Source organism: Felis catus, chromosome D4 (assembly GCF_018350175.1).
Source record: "Felis catus isolate Fca126 chromosome D4, F.catus_Fca126_mat1.0, whole genome shotgun sequence".
NCBI classification, from domain to species: Eukaryota; Metazoa; Chordata; class Mammalia; order Carnivora; family Felidae; genus Felis; species Felis catus.
The window spans coordinates 7026144-7047007 of NC_058380.1; the positions used below are offsets into that span (position 1 = coordinate 7026144).

Below are 20864 nucleotides of genomic sequence, written 5' to 3' on the forward strand. Positions count from 1 at the left end.
TCCTTGCAGCCTGGGTCAGCCTTGTTTGCTTTTCTGGTTTTCTCATGGACTACAGGTGGCATGTTTTTCGCACTGGCCCCTCCTGACCTGGCAAAAGAGCTCTGAGTTTGTGTGTGCTTAATGTGAAGTTGACACATTCTTGTCCGTCTTAACCTTTCTGGCGAAATTAGGAAATGGCGGGACTAGCGTCTAAACCCAGGGAATTAAAGCCAATTTGCGGTGCTGGGAAGACAAAAAGCCAGGTGTTGGGGGAAGATCAAGCTGGCGTTCCTCTTGTTCCAGGTGCTGCTTTATTAATAACTTAGGTATGAGTTACATAGTAGCACTTTTCTGACATGCGACAGGCCCACCCAGGTTCCTAGGACCTGGACGTTTCAGTATCCACTGGTTCATTCTGGAGAAACATTTTCCCCTCCCGGAAGTCTTCGGCTCAGACAAGCCTTGCTGCTGGGCTCTCATTATTCTTGCCGAGCTAAGCGGCGACCTCGGAAACACAAACACTCCTTAAATGAAAATTACATTTGTATGCTTGGTGGAAGATCAAAGTCATGTTTCAAATGCACGCGCCTTCAGCACTTTGTGAAGAAGGCGGTGCCCCTAAAATGAAACAAAGCATGTTTGCAATGAAGCGATGGTGCCTTTTCTCCTGCGCCCCCGCTGGGACCAAGCACTCCATTCGTTTCAGTGGGTCTTATCCTCACCCTGGAAAACAGGCCTTTCTCTGCAGGGCCCGGAGGAGATGAGGCAGGACCTCAGACCCTCATTTCTTCCCCTGGCGGCCAGACCTCTGACTGTGAAATTCCCAGAGGAGGCAACTTGGCATTCTCTAAATGCCCTGAAATGAGGGAGGAGGATGCGACGTCCTCATAACCTGGCTGATAGCTGTCCTGAGTCTCGGAGGAACGGCAGCTACCAGAGCCACTAATGTGTCAGGAAAAGTCAGCTTCTTGAGGGAAAATGGGGTGGGGGTGGGGGTGGGGGGGTGTGCGTCGTGGGGCGGGGGCTGGGATCCAGACACTACCGCTCAGGAGTTTGGTTGATTCTGTATATTACTTTCACAACTTCTTTCCCTCCATCTTTTGATAAAGGGCACTTTTCTCCCTAGGTAGTAACACCTGATTGCACTCCCCGAGGCCAGGGCTTGGAGCTCCAGGCTAGTGAGGCCCCCTAGAGATCAGGGAACCATGTCTAGAGGAGGTCGAGGCTTTTCCTTCCCCTTTCCTCCAGCGAGAATAACAAAAGGGATATTGATTTCATCTGTGCTTTGGGGGTTTACTGATACCTGTGCGGAACCTCGTGATACAATTGGCAAAGTGGAGATTTGTAGACGAAACCTGGAGTGTCTCAGTAATCCCAGAGATGTCCTCCAAATCACGTGCGGCCCTGGATTTTCCCAGTGAGAGAAAAAATGGTGCATCAGGGGTGTGGTTAGATCTTAGCGCTTAGGAGTTGTGGCCTCACGTAGAGCAATGTCCCCAGGCATCTCCCACCCGTGGTCAGTAACTTCCTACGCTGAAATGCAGCACCTAATTCAATGTATACAGATCCACATGTTGTTCCCAAAGCTAATTTCACAAGGCCTCCTTCTGGTTTCTATTCTATGGCTTTCACTTAAAAGATCTAAGATTGCAGGGAGGGAGGCGTACCTGCCAGCACAGGAGGGGATGTTAAGCCCCGTGTGGGGCCCGGAACAAAGTCTACTTCCGGCAGGTGGGGACAGTTAACATGAGATTTATGGACCAAGATGGCAAAAGTGAACTTCACGTTGTACTTTGATTTCAGAACACGTGAAGGGGTGTGCTCTGTGAATGTGCTTCTTAGCCTCACACACGAAGCCTGAGCACTTCAAAGCCCTCTGTGTGTCCCACAGAAAAAAGATTGCCAACCATCATTTTTGCTTAAGCCCCACGTGATTTTTTTTTTAAGTTATTTTGGGGCTCCTGGGTGGCTCAGTCAGTTAAGCGCCCGACTTCAGCTCAGATCACAATCTCGCAGTTCGTGAGTTCAAGCCCCAAGTCAGGCTCTGTGCTGACAGCTCAGAACCCAGAGCCTGCTTCAGATTCTGTGTCTCCCTTTCTCTCTACCCCTCCCCCATTCATGCTCTGTCTCTCAAAAATAAATAAACATAAAAAAAAATTTTTACTTATTTTGAGGGGAGAGGCGCAGACAGGGAGGGAGGGAAAGAGAGAATCCCAAGCAGGTTCCATGCTGTCAGTGCACAGCCAGACAGGGGTCTCGAACCTACCAACAGTGAGATCATGATCTGAGCAGAAATCAAGAGCTGGGCGTTTGACTGAGCCACCCCCCTCCTGCCACATGATCTTTTAGGAAAGAGGCAATATTCTAGGTCTTATACTGTTTAAGTGAAAATGTCCCATTTTCAGAAAGACCTTTCCATTTATACAATGGGAGTTGCTTATTAAGTTTCACTAGGTTGAATTTACTGTTTGTTCTAATAACCCAGGTAAGGCCAAGTGGTGAAAACTATAATTTTCGGTCATGTCAGTTGGATGTCTGTGGGTGACCCATGTAAGTGGGGGACGAGGGTGTACAGGACTTTTTGGCAGGAGGCACTAGCTTTTATGAAACATTTCATGTGCTATGTACATTACGTCTATTTTCTCATCTAATGCTTAAAGCAGTCTCACTGGGCTCTGTGATCGCTTGCTGGGCAGTTAGAAAATACAGAATAGTTGCTTGGCAAATTGTGTCTCCTTGGCATCATGTCAAGGCTCTGCATGACCATTTCCTCTTTCCGTTCCAGAAGGGAAGATTCTTAACATCTGCAAAGCCAACACCATTGCTGGCCCACTGCCTGATTATAAGCCAAACACAGTTTTCTCAAGCTATTCTAAGAATGGGGTGTGTTTTTAATAGAGGGCCTCGTCCAATGGTTTGTTGAGAAATAGTCGTTTATTAGAGCTGATAACACCATCCCTCTGTATAGGAGTAGACTTTGGGCAAGAACCAAGTCGTTGGGGGTCTTGCTCAAGTACACTTAATCTTCCAAGCAAATCTCTAAGTGATATGTTGGGTGTTTTTATCTAATGTTGCCTCAAGAAGGACACTACTCTGAATGAGTCTGGCCACAGACTAATGTTTGCAATGACAAACATTTCTGTGAGACACTGCCCTCCCTCAGTAGGGCCTAGGGGGTTGTCCATTTGTTTGCTGTCTATCATAGACTCCTAGCAAAGGCACCAGCAGAACCCTGTCGTGACTCAGGTTCCGGGCAGGACCTCCCTGAATACAACATTTGTAGTCTATAGTCCCATTTCTGAGGGCAGGAATGGTCCTTCAGTGAAACCAGGTCGCCATCATATTGAGATAAGACTACCTCCCAGTATAGTAATTTCTGGCCAAATCACACCTTCTCCATCTCAGCCATAAAATATGGACGAACTATTTATAATTTATGGCACTGCATTTCAGCCTTATCATCCCCACTGATTCACTTGAAGAATCAGATTACTTTTCCTCAAGCCTGGCTTTTTCATTCTCGAGCATAAACAGTTTTGAAAACAATAATCCGTTTACAATCTGTCTCCACCTTCCCACGCCCCACCTGAGTGAGATAAAAGATAAAGGAAGAACAAGGCGGGGGAAGAAAGAATGACGGAAGTATTTATTGAGACTGAAATGGAACATTGGTTTCTTTTTATGAGTTAACAGCACAGTGTGTTAAGAGGCTGGTTACAAACTCACTCCAAAATTAGGATGACCTACAGTTCACGAACAGCTCTGCCAACTTGAGTGCCTCCAGTCGGAGACAAATGGCCAAGGGGGTAGGACCTCTCGGGCCTGAGATAAGTTATGAATACAGTTGCGTTGACAGATTTACCTCCAGTGAACACCCCCAGTATTTGCAATTTAAAACGCACGTGGAATCAGTCGCTGGTCCATATTTGTGGTGTTTACATGACAATCCAGTATCACTCTCTTGTAGATTTCAGGGACAGGTGGTCAACACTGAGCATTTATTTACTTTTCCTGTACCTTTGGGACAGTTTCTGGTTTCTTCGATAGAAAAGCGCAGGCTTAAACTGGCTACTCAACACTGCAGAAACAGGATTATTCTGGATCTCATTGTAAATACAAGTTTTTCTGTTCAGCGTTATTTACAAGATGAGTGCTGAAGCACAGCCTTTTTAATAAGCTATCTTCATAAATTAGAAGAATGACAGGTCATGGATTTTAATTAAGCAGGGCAGAGGTGATTAGATTAACCAGTTAGGACAATCGTCCCTTCAGGAGGAGACAAGTTTGATACAATGGAAGAATTTCCCTGAACCACGGATACCAACATCTCCTGTTGTGGGGATCAACTCGTGGACTTACTCTGCAAGAATCCAGGGTAAGGACAATGCTTTTCCGGCCAGGGTGACTTGTTCCATCCACCAAAACCATATTAAAGTACAATTTAGCTGGTACTTTGCCACTGTTGTTTGGGCCCTGATGGGTACGAAATGGCAAAGAACCGTGATTTTTTGAGTGGGTGTAACTGACCTTGGAAGAATGAAGTCTTCCAGTTGGATAAAAACACATCCAGCCTTAGGTGAGTGACACATCTTCATACTATCTTATATAGAGCCGATATGGATTCCTTCCCAGCAGTAGAGTCTAGAAGTTGTACATGAACGGCCACCTTACCGTATCACCATAATACATGTCTGCTATGAGGCTGGTACACAGACGTGGAACAGACAACACAATTTTTCATTCTCGTGCTCCTGAGAGAGGAGTTGGGATAAGCCCCAAAGCAGATCTGGATTGAAATCGTAGTTATTATTCAAGTACAAGGAGAGCTATTTCCCATTGACAGTTCAATTCTGATCTCTGTCTGGCAACTTATATGAAAATAATAAATATATACATATCTATATATATATCTAGCTCTATACTGAACACTGGGTTACTAGTTACCAGTGTTCCAATACAGTACATTGAAAAAAGAACCCTTCTCCCTTCCTGCAACACCCCTCACCCGTCTTGAAACTGTTATTGCAGAACTGTGCTGGTCTGTTTTCCTTCAAAATAGTTTCTTTGACATTGGCTGGAGATGAGTTAAAAACGGACAATTTGGCACATTAAATGGGGGGGGGCAGCAGTAGTAGTATTTATATGCATTATAATCTATAAAAATGTGAGAAGTCAAAGGAAATCCATGCCAATAGAAAGCTTGAGTAAAAATTTGTAATTAAGGAGTCTTTTTTAAAAAAAACCCAAACACTGGACTGCGTATGAGAAAGCAAGTTTTCTTCCACACCCATTACCTAATCCAATAGTTACTACTCTACCTACTTCCAAACTTTCTCATAGAATTTTTACGTTGCAGACAATACAGCTTTCCTTTTAATCTGTTTTCTTTCATGGTACCCCACCTGGAGAGCAAAAGCGGTGAATCCAAATATAGAAAATAATCTGGAGGTCTATATATCAAATCAAATGTACAATTGGCCATCAGTGTGTTTCTTCTCCTTATTGAATGTTTGAATTTGCTAAGAGATGACTCTCAGGGAGCTGTCCTTCACCGTTCCTGGTCCTATGAAGCCGGGGGTTCTAGAACTGTGAGGTCTGGGTGAATGAGATGCTGTCGGACTTGTCTACCGCAAAGCCTCCGTTGACGTAGGACTTCTTGGTGTCTGAGTTTTCGTTATCCAGTATTGTGGATTCCAAGGCAAAGGGGTTCACGATGTTGACTTCAGACGAAACATCCATTTGCTCCAGTTCCTTCTTGGAGAGCTTCTCCACAATGCCCGTCCCGAACGCATCGCCGAGGACGTTCACCATGGTCCTGAACCGATCCCTGGGGAAGAGAGAGGGGGAGTCAGACAGGAGGCCCAGATTTCATTTCCATTTGCCACCGGAGACAGAAAGGGATCTGGAGGGTTCAGGTACGAATTAAGCAGATGCAGAGAGTGCCATCCTCGTGGCGGGATGGGAGGCTTCTCTCCTCACAGGTCCAGGGCAGAAGGTGGCTCATGAAAGTACAGAATGAGTAACCAGGTTCCCTGGGCATGTGCCCCCAGTAAGTCACAACGGACCCTCATAAGCCCAGCACCAGTTTCCCCAAATTCCCTCCTCTCCTCCCCAAGAAACGTGAAGAGAGTCTTTACAAATATTTTGGGGGAGCCGAGGGAGGCTCAGAACTGACTGAGCCTCTCACTCCTAACCTCCGTCTTGGGGCATTTCCCGGATCTGTCTCAGCTAAGGTGAGAGGCCCCTGGGGGTGGTGTTTCTGCCAAAGGGGGGAGTGAGTGTGTGTGCCTCCAAGTGATCCTGTGCGTTTGTGTGTCCCTGGTGTAGTCGTTTTTCTGCGCCACTGGGTCCCTCTAGAAGCAAGCCAGCAGGGACACAGGGTCAGAAAACAGAGGTCAGCCGAGGAGCGGCTTTCTCCTTATGACACCCTCAGCCGGCCACAACCCCGAGCTTGTAGAGGACCCTGTGGCAGGAAGGTGCCCTGGTGACAGAACACCGGAGCACTGCTGGTGGGAACTGTGCATGTGAATACTTCTGTGAGAACTACACCTGCGGGACAGACCTCCGCATCTGGGCGCCCTCCTGCGATTCAGAATGAGGCCATGGAATGAACCAGACCCTGGTATGAACCAACTAGAGTCTTTTTATCCCATGGATCAGACTGGACCTTTGGCTTCTCTGGGTGTCTTGGAAGTGAAGGTCACTGGTTCCAGAAGAATTGGGCAAAGGAGAGAACTACAAACCCACCATGGTCACTAGAAGGAAAACTAGAAGTACTTGCCTCAGGGGTGGCGTATCTTGGCAAGAAAGGGGCCACCTCTGCTGGGACTGGGGGACACAGCCAGCTGCTGAGGGGGGGCCCCCATGGCACGCCTTCCCCGGGGCAGGAGCCTGGGCCTTCCGGGGTGTGACGGTCTTCACCATCTCAGCTGCTGTTTGCAAACCACACAGTGCCGGACTCCCCGGTAACCCTGGGCTGGTTCCGAGTAAAGGCTCAATATGCAGCTACACTCGCCCCTGAGGGCCAGGGGACAGAGCGAGACCAGTGCACAAAGCGGGTACCAAGGTAAAGCTGGGGACCAGGCTCGTTCCAACCTGAACCTTGGGGGGGGGGGGGAGTCACACAAGGCACGACCTTGCCCAGAATTTCTGCTGTGTTCGTTAGCCCTCTGTGCGTGTGTCCATGCACACACGTGTGTGAGAGAGTTATGATGAAAATGTTCCAAATCATTCTAATCGTAAGAAAACCTGCCATTTATTGGGCAAATGCTGCCCAGCAGACACTGTTCGAGACACGCTGGTCACATGAACCCACTCAGACCCTGCACAACCTAATGAAATGCACAGAATCTGTCCCATCTCACGGATAACGCAACTGGGCCTCTGAGAAGCTAAGGGACATCCTCGAGGTCAAAAAGCTGTTGAGACACTGAACAGCGATTCAAACTCCAGCTGGTCTTTCCCCACAGCTCCTACCATGGCCCCTGATGATGTTGAAGATCTCGGGAAGACGGGCTGACTCCAAACCAGGCGCTTCTACACCAATGACGCTGACCCCGGGCCGGGTATAGGCGAGGGTGGCCTATGGGGTTTGGAATGCTTGTGACTCTGTCTTCACCTTATCATTCTGTTGATCTCCTCCCACCACCCATCCTCCAGCATTACCAGGTAAAACAAGCTAATGGAGATCACTGGCCTTTTAAAATCACTGCCGCAAGTTATGAGGAGTTAATTTTTAAGCGCGTTTTATCAGATGGCCTGGCCAGAGGGAAATTGAAGCAGCAACGGATGGCTCATGAGGCAGTGGCAGTCTGAGGACAGAATGATGACAGACTGCAGGTTCTGCAGGGCGGGGAAGCCCGCCTCCCCAGCCGGCAGAGGCAGCGCGTTTATTCCAACTCACAGGAGCCAGTCGACAGCAATGATGAGGGTGACGTCCTCGGCGGGCAGGCCCACGGCACTCAGCACGATCACCATGGTCACCAGGCCGGCCTGCGGCACCCCCGCGGCTCCGATGCTGGCGGCCGTGGCCGTGACACTGCAGCCAAAACACACGAGCCGAAAAGGAGTTAGACACCTGTGTCTCCCTTCAGGGCCCCTGGCCTGGAACCTTTAGTCCCGATGGCTGTTACCGCCGTGTTCCCCCCACATTGGCCGGTCAGGATCTGTTCTCTGCTGAGCATCAGCTCTGCCTCGTTAGGGAGCGGTGGGGGACCGAGAGAAATCCATCTCCTTCCGCGGGGAGACATGGCAAGTCTCTCTAACGGAAGGAAAAGGAGACGAGCTGCCTGAGCGCACTCAGAAAATGAGCAAGAGGGCTATTCAAGAGGAAGGCGAGAGTTTTACCACCTGGGGTGTTTGTGGAAGGCATCAGCTACCTATCCGTGCGTCCATCGCTTCCATAAGCGCCAATTACCTCGCTGCCTGCCTGCCTTTCTCCCTTTGTCCATCTGTTCACCCAGCCAGTCATCAACTGGCATCTCATATGTGCCAGGAATTTACGTTGCCTTGGAGGATGGTCAAAGGGAGGGTGGTCCGGGTGGATGGCAAGGGTATTTCCAGGGAAGACAAAGGAATGAGGCTGTGGTCAAGCACGTTTTATGCACTTTCTTGACATCATGAGACTCTTGGCTTCTGGGAGCTGCCCGACAGGGCACTGAACTGAGAACCAGCCATGCTTCCTGTGCAAGATACAAGCGTTTATTCCTGACTGCTCCTTTGGCCAGTGGATGCACTTGCTGCAAAAGGAAGAGGGGTCTGGAACGAGGGAAGGCAGCCAAGTGAACTTCCTTATGACATATTTAAAAAGACCCCTCTTATGGGGAGCCTGGATGCCTCAGTTGGTTGAGTGTCTGACTTGATTTCAGTTCAGGTCATGATCCCAGGGTCAGGGGATCAAGCCCTGTGTCAGGCTCTGTGCGGAGCATGGAGCCTGCTTAAGATTCTCTCCCTCTCCCCCACTCTGCCCCTCTTCCCTGCTCATGTGCTCTCTCTCTAAAATTAAAAAAAAAAACACAAAAATTCTAAAAAGATCCCACTTGGGCAGGTAAAATGTGGTGCTAGGGATTCCTCTCTTTGGAATGTGCCATTTTTTGTCAACAGTATCATCCTTATTTAAGTCTGGTCATTTTGGAGGAAACCATGCCCTGAAAAGTCCCTGAATTTGAATGAGCTTGACGGGACACCCACTGTACTTTCTGGACACATGTTCTCATCCTTAGTCCAAGGAAGCCACTGGGTTGAAAGGGGGAAGATGTAGAAACAGTCCATTTAAACTAGAAGAATCCCTAGGGTGCCTGGGTGGCTCAGTCGGTTGAGCATCCGACTTCAGCTCAGGTCATGATCTCGCAGTTCATGAGTTCGAGCCCCGAGTCAGGCTCCATGCTGACAGCTCAGAGCCTGGAGCCTGCTTTGGATTCTGGATCTCCCTCTCTCTGCCCCTCCCCTGTTCAAGCTCTCTCGCTCTCTCAAAAAAAAAAAAACAGGGGCGCCTGGGTGGCGCAGTCGGTTAAGCGTCCGACTTCAGCCAGGTCACGATCTCACGGTCCGTGAGTTCGAGCCCCGCGTCGGGCTCTGGGCTGATGGCTCAGAGCCTGGAGCCTGTTTCCGATTCTGTGTCTCCCTCTCTCTCTGCCCCTCCCCCGTTCATGCTCTGTCTCTCTCTGTCCCAAAAAATAAAATAAAAAACGTTGAAAAAAAAATTTAAAAAAAAAAACAAAACAGTACGGGGCACCTGGGTGGCTCAGTCGGTTGAGTGTCCGACTTCAGCTCAGGTCATGATCTTGCGGTTCGTGAGTTCGAGCCCCGCGTCAGGCTCTGTGCTGACAGCTCAGTTCGAGGGTAAGGTCAAACACAGGCCAGCATTCTTTGACAGGTGTGTTTTCCTCCAGGGGCTGTGGCCACCAATTCACAGTAAATTAGAGATTTCTGGGGCTGTCCCAATTCCTCTAAAAGTTTCAGGTCTACATAATCCTTGAGATCTTTTCTGACTTAAGTACTCTTTGGAAAACCCAAGTTGATGTCAATGCTGGTTGAAAATATTTAAACTGAATATATCGGCGGGCTCAAAACCCGCCTGGTCAAAGAAAACTCTGCCCTTGAGCCTTGACCTTGCTTCCTAAACTTTGGCCATTTGACTTAGCTTTGGTCTGAGACTGGGAATTATAAATCTTCAGATGGGGTAAAAAATATAAAAACGTATTCCTTCGGCTTGAATATATTCTACTTTGACTTTAAAGGGGTTTTCACAGAAGAACACACAATAACCATCTTTAGAAAGTACTTTCCTAGCATTGATCTAGTTTTTGGACCGGCACTTAGGTCTCCAGACAAGCTGGGTCTGGGGTGTGAACTGAAGCCAGCACGCGTTTTAGCGTCAAGGAGACCTGGCTCTGGGGCCCCTGGTGGCTCAGATGGTTGAGTGTCTGACTTCAGCTCAGGTCATGATCTCATGGTTCATGGGTTTGAGCTCTGCGCTGGACTCTGTGCTGACAGCCCAGAGCCTGCTTCGGATTCTCCCTCTCTCTCTGCCCCTCCCCCACACCCCTCAAAAATAAACAAACATTAAAAAACAACAAGACCTGCCTTGGCTGTTTTCACTCACAGCGTGTCCCTCCAGATCTCAGTTCTTGCCCGGAGGATGGGGAGACTGTCTCCCTTGCAGGGCTCCAAGAAGATTAAATGAGGTAATATAGGGAGGGCATCCAGCATGAGCACCAAGATACAGCAGATGCTTAAAAACTGATGGCATCTCTGGGGCCCCTGGGTGGCTCGGTTGTGCGTCAGACTCTTGATTTCAGCTCAGGTCATGATCCCAGGTTTGTGGGACTGGGATGGAGCTGAGTGTGGAGCCTGCCTGGAGCCCTCTCTCTCTGCACGCCCCCCGCCCCCCGCCCTTGCTCACACACACTCTAAGATAAAAAAAACCCAATGCCATTTCTGCTATTTAGCTGCCACAAAACAATCACTATTATTGCCCCTATGGCTCCTTTTCCCCTCTAAGCTCTTTGAAGGCCCCAAATCCAGTAATTCTCTTCTGTTACAAGAATATTTGCCCCATCTTCAATCAGGTATAACCTTTGATTAGTGAATATTATGATAAAACCACAAAAGGGTTTGTCTTGGGCGGATGGTGCCTATGTTTCCTCGATGTCCAGCCCAAAAGGACCACAGAAAAGAGATGAACTATGGGATCTCTTTAACCGTCAGCCACATGAGCCACAACTGTAACCTGTCAAGGGAAAAATCATGTTTATTATTTCATTCTGTCCCAGGCAGAGCCAGAGAGGATTTTAAATTTTAGGTCAATGATTACTCTGGGCTTCACAGTTGTGGTTGTTGGCTATGGGCCGGTAGTTACTTATCGGCAATTCTGCCTGAAGAATACAAGGGACGCATGGCTGGCTCAGTCAGTGGAGCGTGTGACTCTTGATCTGGGGGGTCGTGAGTTCAAGCCCCATGTTGGATATGGAGATTATTTACAAATGAAATCTCAAAAAAACCCACACACAACACTAGAGCAGGGCAAGAGGTTTTGATGTGAATTATTTAGCCTCTAGGCCCAAAGTTTACTTCTCTAGCAGTCAATTTAAAAAAAAAAACAACAAGGTTAGAAATATCTAGGAAATGTTAAGACTGAGGGGGTGTGTGGACTTCATCACAAAGTGGCAAATGCCCAAAAGAACGGGCGCCTCTTGCGACCACTGCTTGGAAATCAGTCCAATGCAGACTAGGTGCCACAGGCCAGGACGAGGGAGTTGAAAGTCTGCTGGGAATGGCCAAAGTCACAACCACTGGACCACAGGTGGCTGCGGAGCTTTCTCAGACGTGACTCAAGGTTTCAATTTTAACACACTCATTGCTGTTCCAACCACAGGACTTCACTCTAGCTCTTTGGGCTCAAGCTTAAGCCTTGGACACTTTTTACAGGCCAGGCGGCATCGGTATTGCCTCCCAGCTGATGTGCCAAATGGTCCACTTTGTACTGGTCTTCAGTTAACGTCGAGCAAATGGCAATAAATACTTCATGATTTAGGGCTGGGGAAAATTTTAAAATATACTGTATTAGGGGCGCCTGGGTGGCTCAGTCGGTTAAGCGTCCACTTCGGCTCAGGTCATGATCTCGTGGTTCGTGGGTTCGAGCCCCGCATCAGGCTCTGTGCTGACAGCTCAGAGCCTGGAGCCTGCTTTGGATTCTGTGTCTCCCTCTGTCTCTGCCCTTCCCCTGCTCACACTCTGTCTCTCTCAAAAATAAACATTAGGGGCGCCTGGGTGGCGCAGTCGGTTAAGTGTCCGACTTCAGCCAGGTCACGATCTCGCGGTCCGTGAGTTGGAGCCCCGCGTCAGGCTCTGGGCTGATGGCTCAGAGCCTGGAGCCTGTTTCCGATTCTGTGTCTCCCTCTCTCTCTGCCCCTCCCCCGTTCATGCTCTGTCTCTCTCTGTCCCAAAAATAAATAAACGTTGAAAAAAAAAATTAAAAAAATAAAAAAATAAATAAACATTAAAAAAAATTAGAAAAAAAATACCGTATAAGAACATTCTCGGAACTTACTTTATGCCTGGAGTTTATGCCTGTGCCAAGTGCTGGGGTTGCAGCAGTGCGTTAACTCGGCAAGGTCAGAGTCCACCTTGCGTAGGGACCCGGTTTAGTTGGAAACTCCCACTGTACACTTCATAAAAGTCTCCAGATTAACTTTCAACCCAATCCACCCCTTCCAAGCAGCGCAGTCCAGCAAAATTTTCCATAATGGCGGAACTTATTTCTATATTGATGGAACCTTCTGTGTCTGTTCCGTCCAACCTGTGTATGCGTGGCTAGTGGCTACCATCCTGAATGGTGGTGTTTCAGAGAACCAACTGTGGAAAAATTCACGAGTGGCATTTGCAGTATCTACTTGAGCAGACAATATCGGTCTTCACCTGAGTAGAATTCTCTGCGTGGAAATCTCTCCTCTCTAGGTTTCAGGGCAAGATTTGTGGCTCTCCTACCTTTATTCTTTTTAAAAAAATTTTTTTTTTTTAAATGTTCATTTATCTCCGAGGGAGGGAGAAAGGGAGGGAGAGACAGAGTGTGAGCAGGGGAGGGGCAGAGATAGAGGGAGACACAGAATCCAAAGCAGGCTCCAGGCTCTGAGCTGTCAGCACAGAGCCCGATGCGGGGCTTGAACTCATGAATTGCGAGACATGACCTGAGCAGAAGTCAGAAGTTTAACCAACTGAGCCACCCAGGTGCCCCTCTCCTCCTCCCTTTCTGTTCCTTCTTGGTCTCCCTCTTGGTTCTCCCCTCTCTGCCTGCCTCTAATGTGAGGATTTTCTAAGGCTCAGTTCTTAGTCCTTCTCTTTTCTGCACAAACCTTCCCTATGTAATGCCCTCCTAACTGTCTCAACATCTCCTGAGGGCTCACTACATATACACCATTCTAAGCATTTTGTATGCACTGACTTAATTACCACCACTTGCATAAAATGTAGGTACTCTTATTATCCTCATTTTATAGGTGAGGAAATAGAAGCTTAGAGAATTCAAGTAACTTGGCCAAGGTCACAGCTAATCATGGTGAAGCTGAGACTCGAACACGGATGACTGACTCACTCGTGACCCATGTGCTTGGTGACCACCCTCCAGGTGATGAGTCTGACTTCCTCATCTGCAGTCAAGACCACATTTCTCACTGTAGAGCTCTACCTAGATGTCTTAAAGGCATTTCAAACTCAACGTGACAAACAGCATAAGCTCTTTGTCTTCCCACCGACACTTCTCTTCCACTAGTGCTTGTTCTGGTGAGTGCCATTCGTCAGTCCAGAAGCATCCACCAACCCTGGAGGTCATCCTAACCTTCCCCCGTCCCTCACTCTGAATCCACTGATGCCCCTTGAATTTGGAAGCCCTTCTCCATCCCCAGGGCCAGTGCCTGGATGGAGGCCTTTTAATTCCTTACTTGGACTCCTGTGGTGGTCTCCTAGCTAGTCCTCCAGCTAACTCCTGTCCATCCACCCAGTCTACCCACCATATCACAAAATTAGCTTTTAAAAAATGCAAATCTGCCCATATTATGAAAGACTGAGCCCCTCCATGAGCGCCTCTCACAAAGCCTTTCATGAGATGAAAGAAACACTCGTTTCTCTGTGTTCTCCACATTGTTCTCTTTATGTAGCCACATCCAATAGTCTGAACTCTGTAACTAGGCCATGGTTACATCATGAACCCCTGTACATGCTAGTCCTTTTATCCCAAGTGCTCTTAGGTTCCTTCTACTAAATTCTTACTCCTCTTCTAAGACTTAGCTAAGCTTTTTCCTCTTCCAGGAAGCCTCTCCTCACCTTCCCTTCCTTCTTTGGTGCCTTCTGTGTCCCCTCAGACCTCCACTAGAGCCCTTATCACACCACTCAGCATTGATTTAGATATCTATCTCCCTTACCTACTGGGGACCCCCTGAAAGCAGGGCCTGGCCCTTATTCAATCTTGAATCCTTGGCACCTACTGTGTGCCTAGCACCTGGGTGCACTGAACTGAGAACAGTGATACCTTTGGGTATTCAGACCCTGAAGCAGAAACCTTCCACACCACAATTCCACTTCTGGTAATGTGTTTAATCTTGGGAAGGGACTTTAGACCAAGAAAATCAATCCACCAGTGGACCATTCGTGAGCTCCCTTCAGATGACTTTCACCTGCCACAATTCCAGTAACAGAAATGAAAGTAAGTGTGGCCTCGCGCCCTACCTGATAGTGATGATCTGACCGATGCCCAAGTCCAGGTCATTCAACTGTGCGATAAACACAGCCGCCACCGCTTCGTAGAGCGCAGTCCCATCCATGTTAATGGTAGCCCCGACGGGCAGCACAAACCTAGTGATCCTCTTGTCCACCTGGTTCTTTTCTTCGGCACAGCGGAAAGTGACAGGCAGTGTGGCCGAACTGTGTGATAAAAAGAGAAAGGGGTCGGGGTGCCTGGGTGGCTCAGTCGGTTAAGCGTCCGACTTCGGCTCAGGTCACGATCTCACGGTCTCATGGTTTGTGAGTTTGAGTCCCGTGTTGGGCTCTGTGCTGACAGCTCAGAGCCTGGAGCCTGCTTTGGGTTCTGTATCTGCCTCTCTCTCTGCTCCTGCCCTGCTCACACTCTCTCTCTCTCAAAAATAAACAAACATTAAAAAAAATTAAAAAAAGAGAGAAAGGAACGTATGGTCTAGGAATGCTGGTGCTCAATCCCTGCCTGAAGAGACGCTTCTATTCCCGAAACTAAACCAAGAGCCCAAAGCATGCTGGCACTCTGGGCAGGTCCAGGAGTGGGAACGTGCTGTGTCCGCCATTCTCTGAGTTACACCATAAACCCCTTCTGGGCTGCAGGCCATGCCATGAGGGCAGGGAATATGCAGTAGGGTGGAGCAATATGCTCCAGGATGCGCAGAGGGGGAAGACAGAGGTCCTTCCTGGAGTTAAAGCTAGCTACAGAAGCACAAGCTGTGGCCGGTGCTTGGTCAGCTTCACAAGTGGCCCGTACAGCTCTCAGCCGCAGCCAGTAAGAGCTGACTAGTCTCTGCAGCCCAGAGACTTCCTCCAGACACTCCTTGTACATTTACCTGGAAGAGATCATGAGAGCCGTCAGAAGAGCCTGGGCCATTCCCATGGCGAACCGGAAAGGGTTCTTCCGAACGACTGTGAAATAGATCAGCGGGAGAATGACGATGGAGTGGATTGCCAGCCTGGAAACAAGTCAAAGAAGCAGGTTCTTAGGTGACACCACCTCCTCGTATTAATCCTTTTTTTCAAACAGCTTTTTTACTCATGATATATCATTTGATTTCCATTATAACCCAAAAGAAAATGAGAGGTAGGGCAGGTCTCCATTCCGGCAGTGAGGGTGAGGACATTCACTTAGCAAACGAAGTATCTTGTCAAAGTCGGCGGTGAAGCCAGTAGCTGAATCCACATTTCAGAGCTCACACAACACTTACATCATGCCGCCAAGCTTTGTACACGCTATTTCTGCCAACAGGTGCTAAAATGCTTTCACTTGCTGCTGCTGCTGAATTCTTATCCCTCCTCTAAGACTCAGCAAAAGGTCCCCCTCCTCCAGGAAGCCTTCCTTTACCTTCCCAGGTTGGGCAGACCCTTTCTTCTGTTGTAGGTTTGTGGCTCTGCACAAACCTCTACCATAGGCCCTTATCATAACACTCAGCCCATCTGTTCCCTGGACCACTGCTGTCCTGCTGGATGGTGCCCACCATCTAGTAGGCCAGGCAGGCTGTGGTGAGGAGGAAGTCCCTCCTCCCCTCCAGTCATACTGGTGGAGTCTCCTTCCACCTACTTCAGGACTGAGCCTCTTTTCTTTGTTATTCTTGCCTTCCAAAACTATTCCTTATTTCACACTGAGATATATAGGTTACACAAAACAGGGGGCTTAAAAAATGAGACCAATCCAGATGCCATATAGTGTCCACGTAAAGGGTTTACAGATCAGTTATTCAAAGCTGAAACAATAAGAAATGATCATTGTTAATACAGATCCTGAAGGTCCATCTTGAGGGTCTTCACATAGAGCTTGTGGCTAAGAACTATGAGAAGCTGAGTCTTCTGTTAAAAACCAAGGTAGGGCAAGAGAACAGAAACCAGAACTGTGTTAGGAAATGGCTCAGTATAATAAAACTCGGCCAAATGACTGCCTGGACCCAGGCCCTGTCCTCGAGAAGGGTAGATGGCCCTGCTGCCTTACCACTGGGGCCCTGAGATTTGACAATGGCCCTCACACTGGAGGAACCCAGGCTTCTTCTTGCTGGCTGGCAGGGCGGTGCTTTTGGTAAAGACAGATAAGCTCCCCAGTGCACCTGCCTTCAATCGGGTGACCTCATTGCTCAAGTTGGGCGTCTGGGGGCTACTGACCTGTGCGAGTCAAACTGATGATACTTATTTATTCCCTTGGTCTGTTTCTTAACACCTGTGACAATCCTGTCCCTGCTAGACATCTGGGGCCAGCATTCCTAACTTATCCACCATACCTGCCCTTAAGGGGCCAATGACTGGGCTGCAATAAATATGCAAACGACCTGTCCCCTGCTGCCTTCCAGCTTTTACACAGTACCTCCCAGCTGGAAGAGTTTCCCAGCATGCTCCCTGACACTTGGATGATGCATGGTGTGGCAGTGGTGCCCGGCCCCACCTGCAGGGCTGGGACCAACCAGCCATCCCTTCCGGCTGGCTCAAGTCTCCTTCCACCTAGGCTCTGCCTAATGTCTTTCTTGGGGTTGGGGTACCTGTGGGCCATTCCTACTAGTTTGGTGAGTTTCCATCCTTGAAGAAGTGAACGCCAAGAGAGGCTACCAGTGGGTCTTGCTCATTTTAAAAAATGATTTTAACACAACTAACAAAGGCAGCAACAAACCATGGTCCAGGCTGTTCTGCCGAGATCTGGCAAGTAGCACAGTGGGATCCTCCTCCAGTACAGCTGTTAAAGGGCAGCCCTCCTCCCCCTGCTCTCTTATCTCTCAACCATCTTTCCCTGCACAGGGGAGAAGCCGATTTTAACCAAAAGGCAGCTTCTCGGCACCAGTCCGTCGGCCCAAAAGAAGTTGGCTGCTTCCTCCCTGGAGTCGGACATACCCACTCAGGACGGTGGCCATGTAAAGGCCCAGCTTGCGGAATATTTCCCAGTCTTCAACCTCTATGATCTTCCCGGCAATCAGGAACAAAATGCCAAGTGGCATGTAACTAGAAAGCAAGCATAGCAAAGACACTTCTGTCATCTGGTGTCTTTTCAAGGTGGGATCGCTGGGGAGGAAACGGGCCAGGGCACGCACCTTGGCCTGGCACGTGTGCTCAGCTGGGAAGCACACCTGCTACACGATAAAGCCAAGGTTTCGGCCTCAGGCCCTGGTGGACCCCTGGCGCCAGGTTTCAGCACCCACACATGTGTCTTAAATCCTACCCACCTCAGCCACCCTAGATGAGCAGACTCGGCAAGAACGTGTGGTTAAATGAGTGCATAGCCCATGCCTCACTCCCGGTACACATACGTCCTGCTAACAGTCACAACGGCAGATCTCGTTTTTGCCTGATCCCCCATATATGGCCCCCATGCTCTTCCTGGCCTCAGTCATCTTGTTCCCCAGGAGGTAGTGTCAGCCACAGAGCAATATGATTAGTAGTAGAAGTGGTCAGAACAGCCCTGTTTGCGGAGCTCTCATTATGTGCCTTGTATTGGGTTAAGTATTTGACGTGCATCATTTCCCTTGATGCACTTCTCCCAAATCTAGGGGCAGATTCCTATTATCCTTTTTTGCAGATGATGAAGGTGAGGTTCAGGGGGAGTAAGTGGCTGAAATCACGAAACCCTTTGAGTCACTGTCACTGTCTACACTTCAGAGTCCATAATGTTGAAACAACTCAATATAAGTGGGGCAGGGATCACCTAGAAAAGTTGGAGTTTGGCATCTCCAGGGACAGGGTGATGCCACTGGCATGCTGACCCAAATGGTAGTTTTCATCTGGATGGATTAGGGCCTGTGCTGTACCAGTAGCAAGAATTTTGAACATCACTTATGCACGGGGCCTAACAAGGAAAGCACCTTGTGTTGTGATGTGCAAAGAACCCTTTCAAATCTTTAATTAGAGAAAAATTTTAAAAATATTTATTCTTGAGAGAGAGACAGAGTGTGAGTGGGAGAGGGTCAGAGAGAGAGGGAAACACAGAATCCAAAGCAGGCTGTCAGCACAGAGCCTGATGCGGGGTTCTAACCCACAAACTATGAGATCATGACCTGAGCTGAAGCTGGACACTTAACTGAGCCATCCAGGCGCCCCTCAAATCCTTAAGAGTTATTTCTTAGAGGGAAGCCTGGGTGGCTCAATTGGTTAAGCATCTGACTGTTGATTTCAGCTCAGGTCATGATCTCACGGTTTGTGAGTTTGAGCCCCATGTGGGGCCCTGTGCTGACAGCATGGAGCCTGCTTGGGATTCCCTCTCTCCCTCTCTTCCCCACCCTCACTCTCTCTCTCTCAAAATAAATTAATTAAAAAAGAGTTATTTTCTTAGGTGAATGCTGGTTGGGTGTAACATGATCAAGGGCTTTGCCAGAAAAGACAATAGCTAAAACCTAGATTCTTGTTAGTGAACTAACTCCTATGTAATACGCATAGTTACTGAATGCTCTAGTGTCTTGATATTCTATGTTCACCCTTCCTAGGCATCTTTACTCCAATTTTGAGGGGGCAACTGTCAGGAGAAGCAGGATGGCATTAACAGGCATCTGCTCACCACATAATGATCTGGACGATTTTCATGGTTGCATCACTCAGAGCAGTGAAGAAATCCACCAGAATCTGTCCTTTCTCTCCCATTTTTCCAATGACAAGTCCAAAGACGAGGCAAAAGACAATCAAGCCCAGGACGTTTATGCCGTCTGAATACATGCCTATGACTTTGTATTCCTTTGTTTTGTTCTGTGGGTCAAAACCAAGAGAATATATGGATGCGTGATTAGAATGCTGTTGGAAAGCAGAGGCCCCGAAATGGAAAGATACCACGGCCACACTTACTAAACTAGTAATCCACCAGTCAAAGGCCACCATACTTGGGGACAAAAAGAAAAAAAAAAAAAACAACCCAAGTTTTTACTGCCCCCACCATCTGCCGCTGAACTTTAAAGTGATTTTTTTTTCTCTTTCTCTCTCAAAAAATCCAAACTTGAAGATTTCTTTTGAAGATGTCTTATTCTGGGATGTCTTATATTAAAAAAAATTTTTTTTTAATGTTTATTCATTTTTTAGAGAGAGAGAGACAAACAGAGCACAACTGGGGGAGGGGCAGAGAGAGAGGGAGACAGAATCTGAAGCAGGCTCCAGGCTCTGAGCGGTCAGCATGGAGCCTCATGTGGGGCTCGAACCGACTGGGAATATCTTACATTTTTAATAAGAACTGTCGATTTGAGGTGCTTTTCAGAGTTATTCTAACTACTAGCTACATTTGGAGTCTGTGTGAAAAAGAGAGGAATTAATAATGCAGGAACTGCAAAATATTTAACAGGGTGAACATTTTTAGGACATTTTACTATCTGTTGTATCATGATAGTAAAACACAGGCGCACTCTTTACCGCCTCTGATCCTGGATGACCAACGGGATTGTAGAGATATAAATATTAACCAAATACCAGCTACTATAAGCCATTTCGTTATCTTATCCTGAGTAAGAACAGCATGAGATATGCTGAGACACAACCTCATCTGAGTGGTGCAGCATGAGATTTCACTGAGAGATTTCACAGGGAGATAACGTGATCTGAGTGCCGCAAGCCAGGTTTATAATGTATCATATATGGTTGATAAGTTACTGGGGTGCCATTTTTTACTTATCATCTGATATGCTCAAACTCATATTTATCGAGCAGCTAGAGTGTGCTGACTGCATTGGTGACTTAGAAGTCTTAAAATACAGCTAGAAAGATAAGATTAACCGTGAGAAAAACAAACCAATGGTAGCAGGAGGGTGTGTAATTAACTGCGTGGTCAAGTTACAGGCCTCGGGTGGAGACTGACTGGGGGCACCGGCGGTTAGGGAAAGCTAAGCCTGAGCGGTAGGGGCAGCCAAGAGATGAAGGCCAACACCAGAAACATGGCATAAGCAGAGGCCAAAGTCATCCCCAGGCCGCTGCACCCTGCCTGCAGAATTCCACTCATCCTTTATGGCCCCCAAACTAATTTAAGCCTCTCTGTTGAAAGCCCTGGAGTAAGCACCCTGTCCTTCCCTACTGCAATACTCATCCCTCGTCACATGAGGGCACAAGCCTTGTCTGTCTTTGTACCACTGTCATCCCAATGCCCAGCAGGGCCTGGCTCACAGGGAGTGCTCAAAAAAATCTTTTCGGAACCACGTGGAAAGGCAGGAACAAGGAGT

The 20864-nt window shown here is 48.2% G+C and overlaps 1 protein-coding gene across 1 annotated transcript in view; it reads right to left on the reverse strand.

Annotated features, from left to right (window-relative positions):
- Positions 1-3603: 3603 nt before the first annotated feature.
- Positions 3604-20864, reverse strand: part of SLC1A1 (solute carrier family 1 member 1) — an 84011-nt gene continuing 66750 nt past the window's right edge. Inside the window, exons 7-12 of the mRNA XM_023243293.2 lie at positions 19229-19413; positions 17575-17682; positions 15558-15680; positions 14701-14895; positions 7883-8017; positions 3604-5806 (exon numbers count right to left, since the gene is read on the reverse strand). Coding sequence (XP_023099061.2) covers positions 5560-5806; positions 7883-8017; positions 14701-14895; positions 15558-15680; positions 17575-17682; positions 19229-19413 — 993 coding nt within the window. The 3' untranslated portion in view covers positions 3604-5559. The remainder of the gene's footprint in view (positions 5807-7882; positions 8018-14700; positions 14896-15557; positions 15681-17574; positions 17683-19228; positions 19414-20864) is intronic.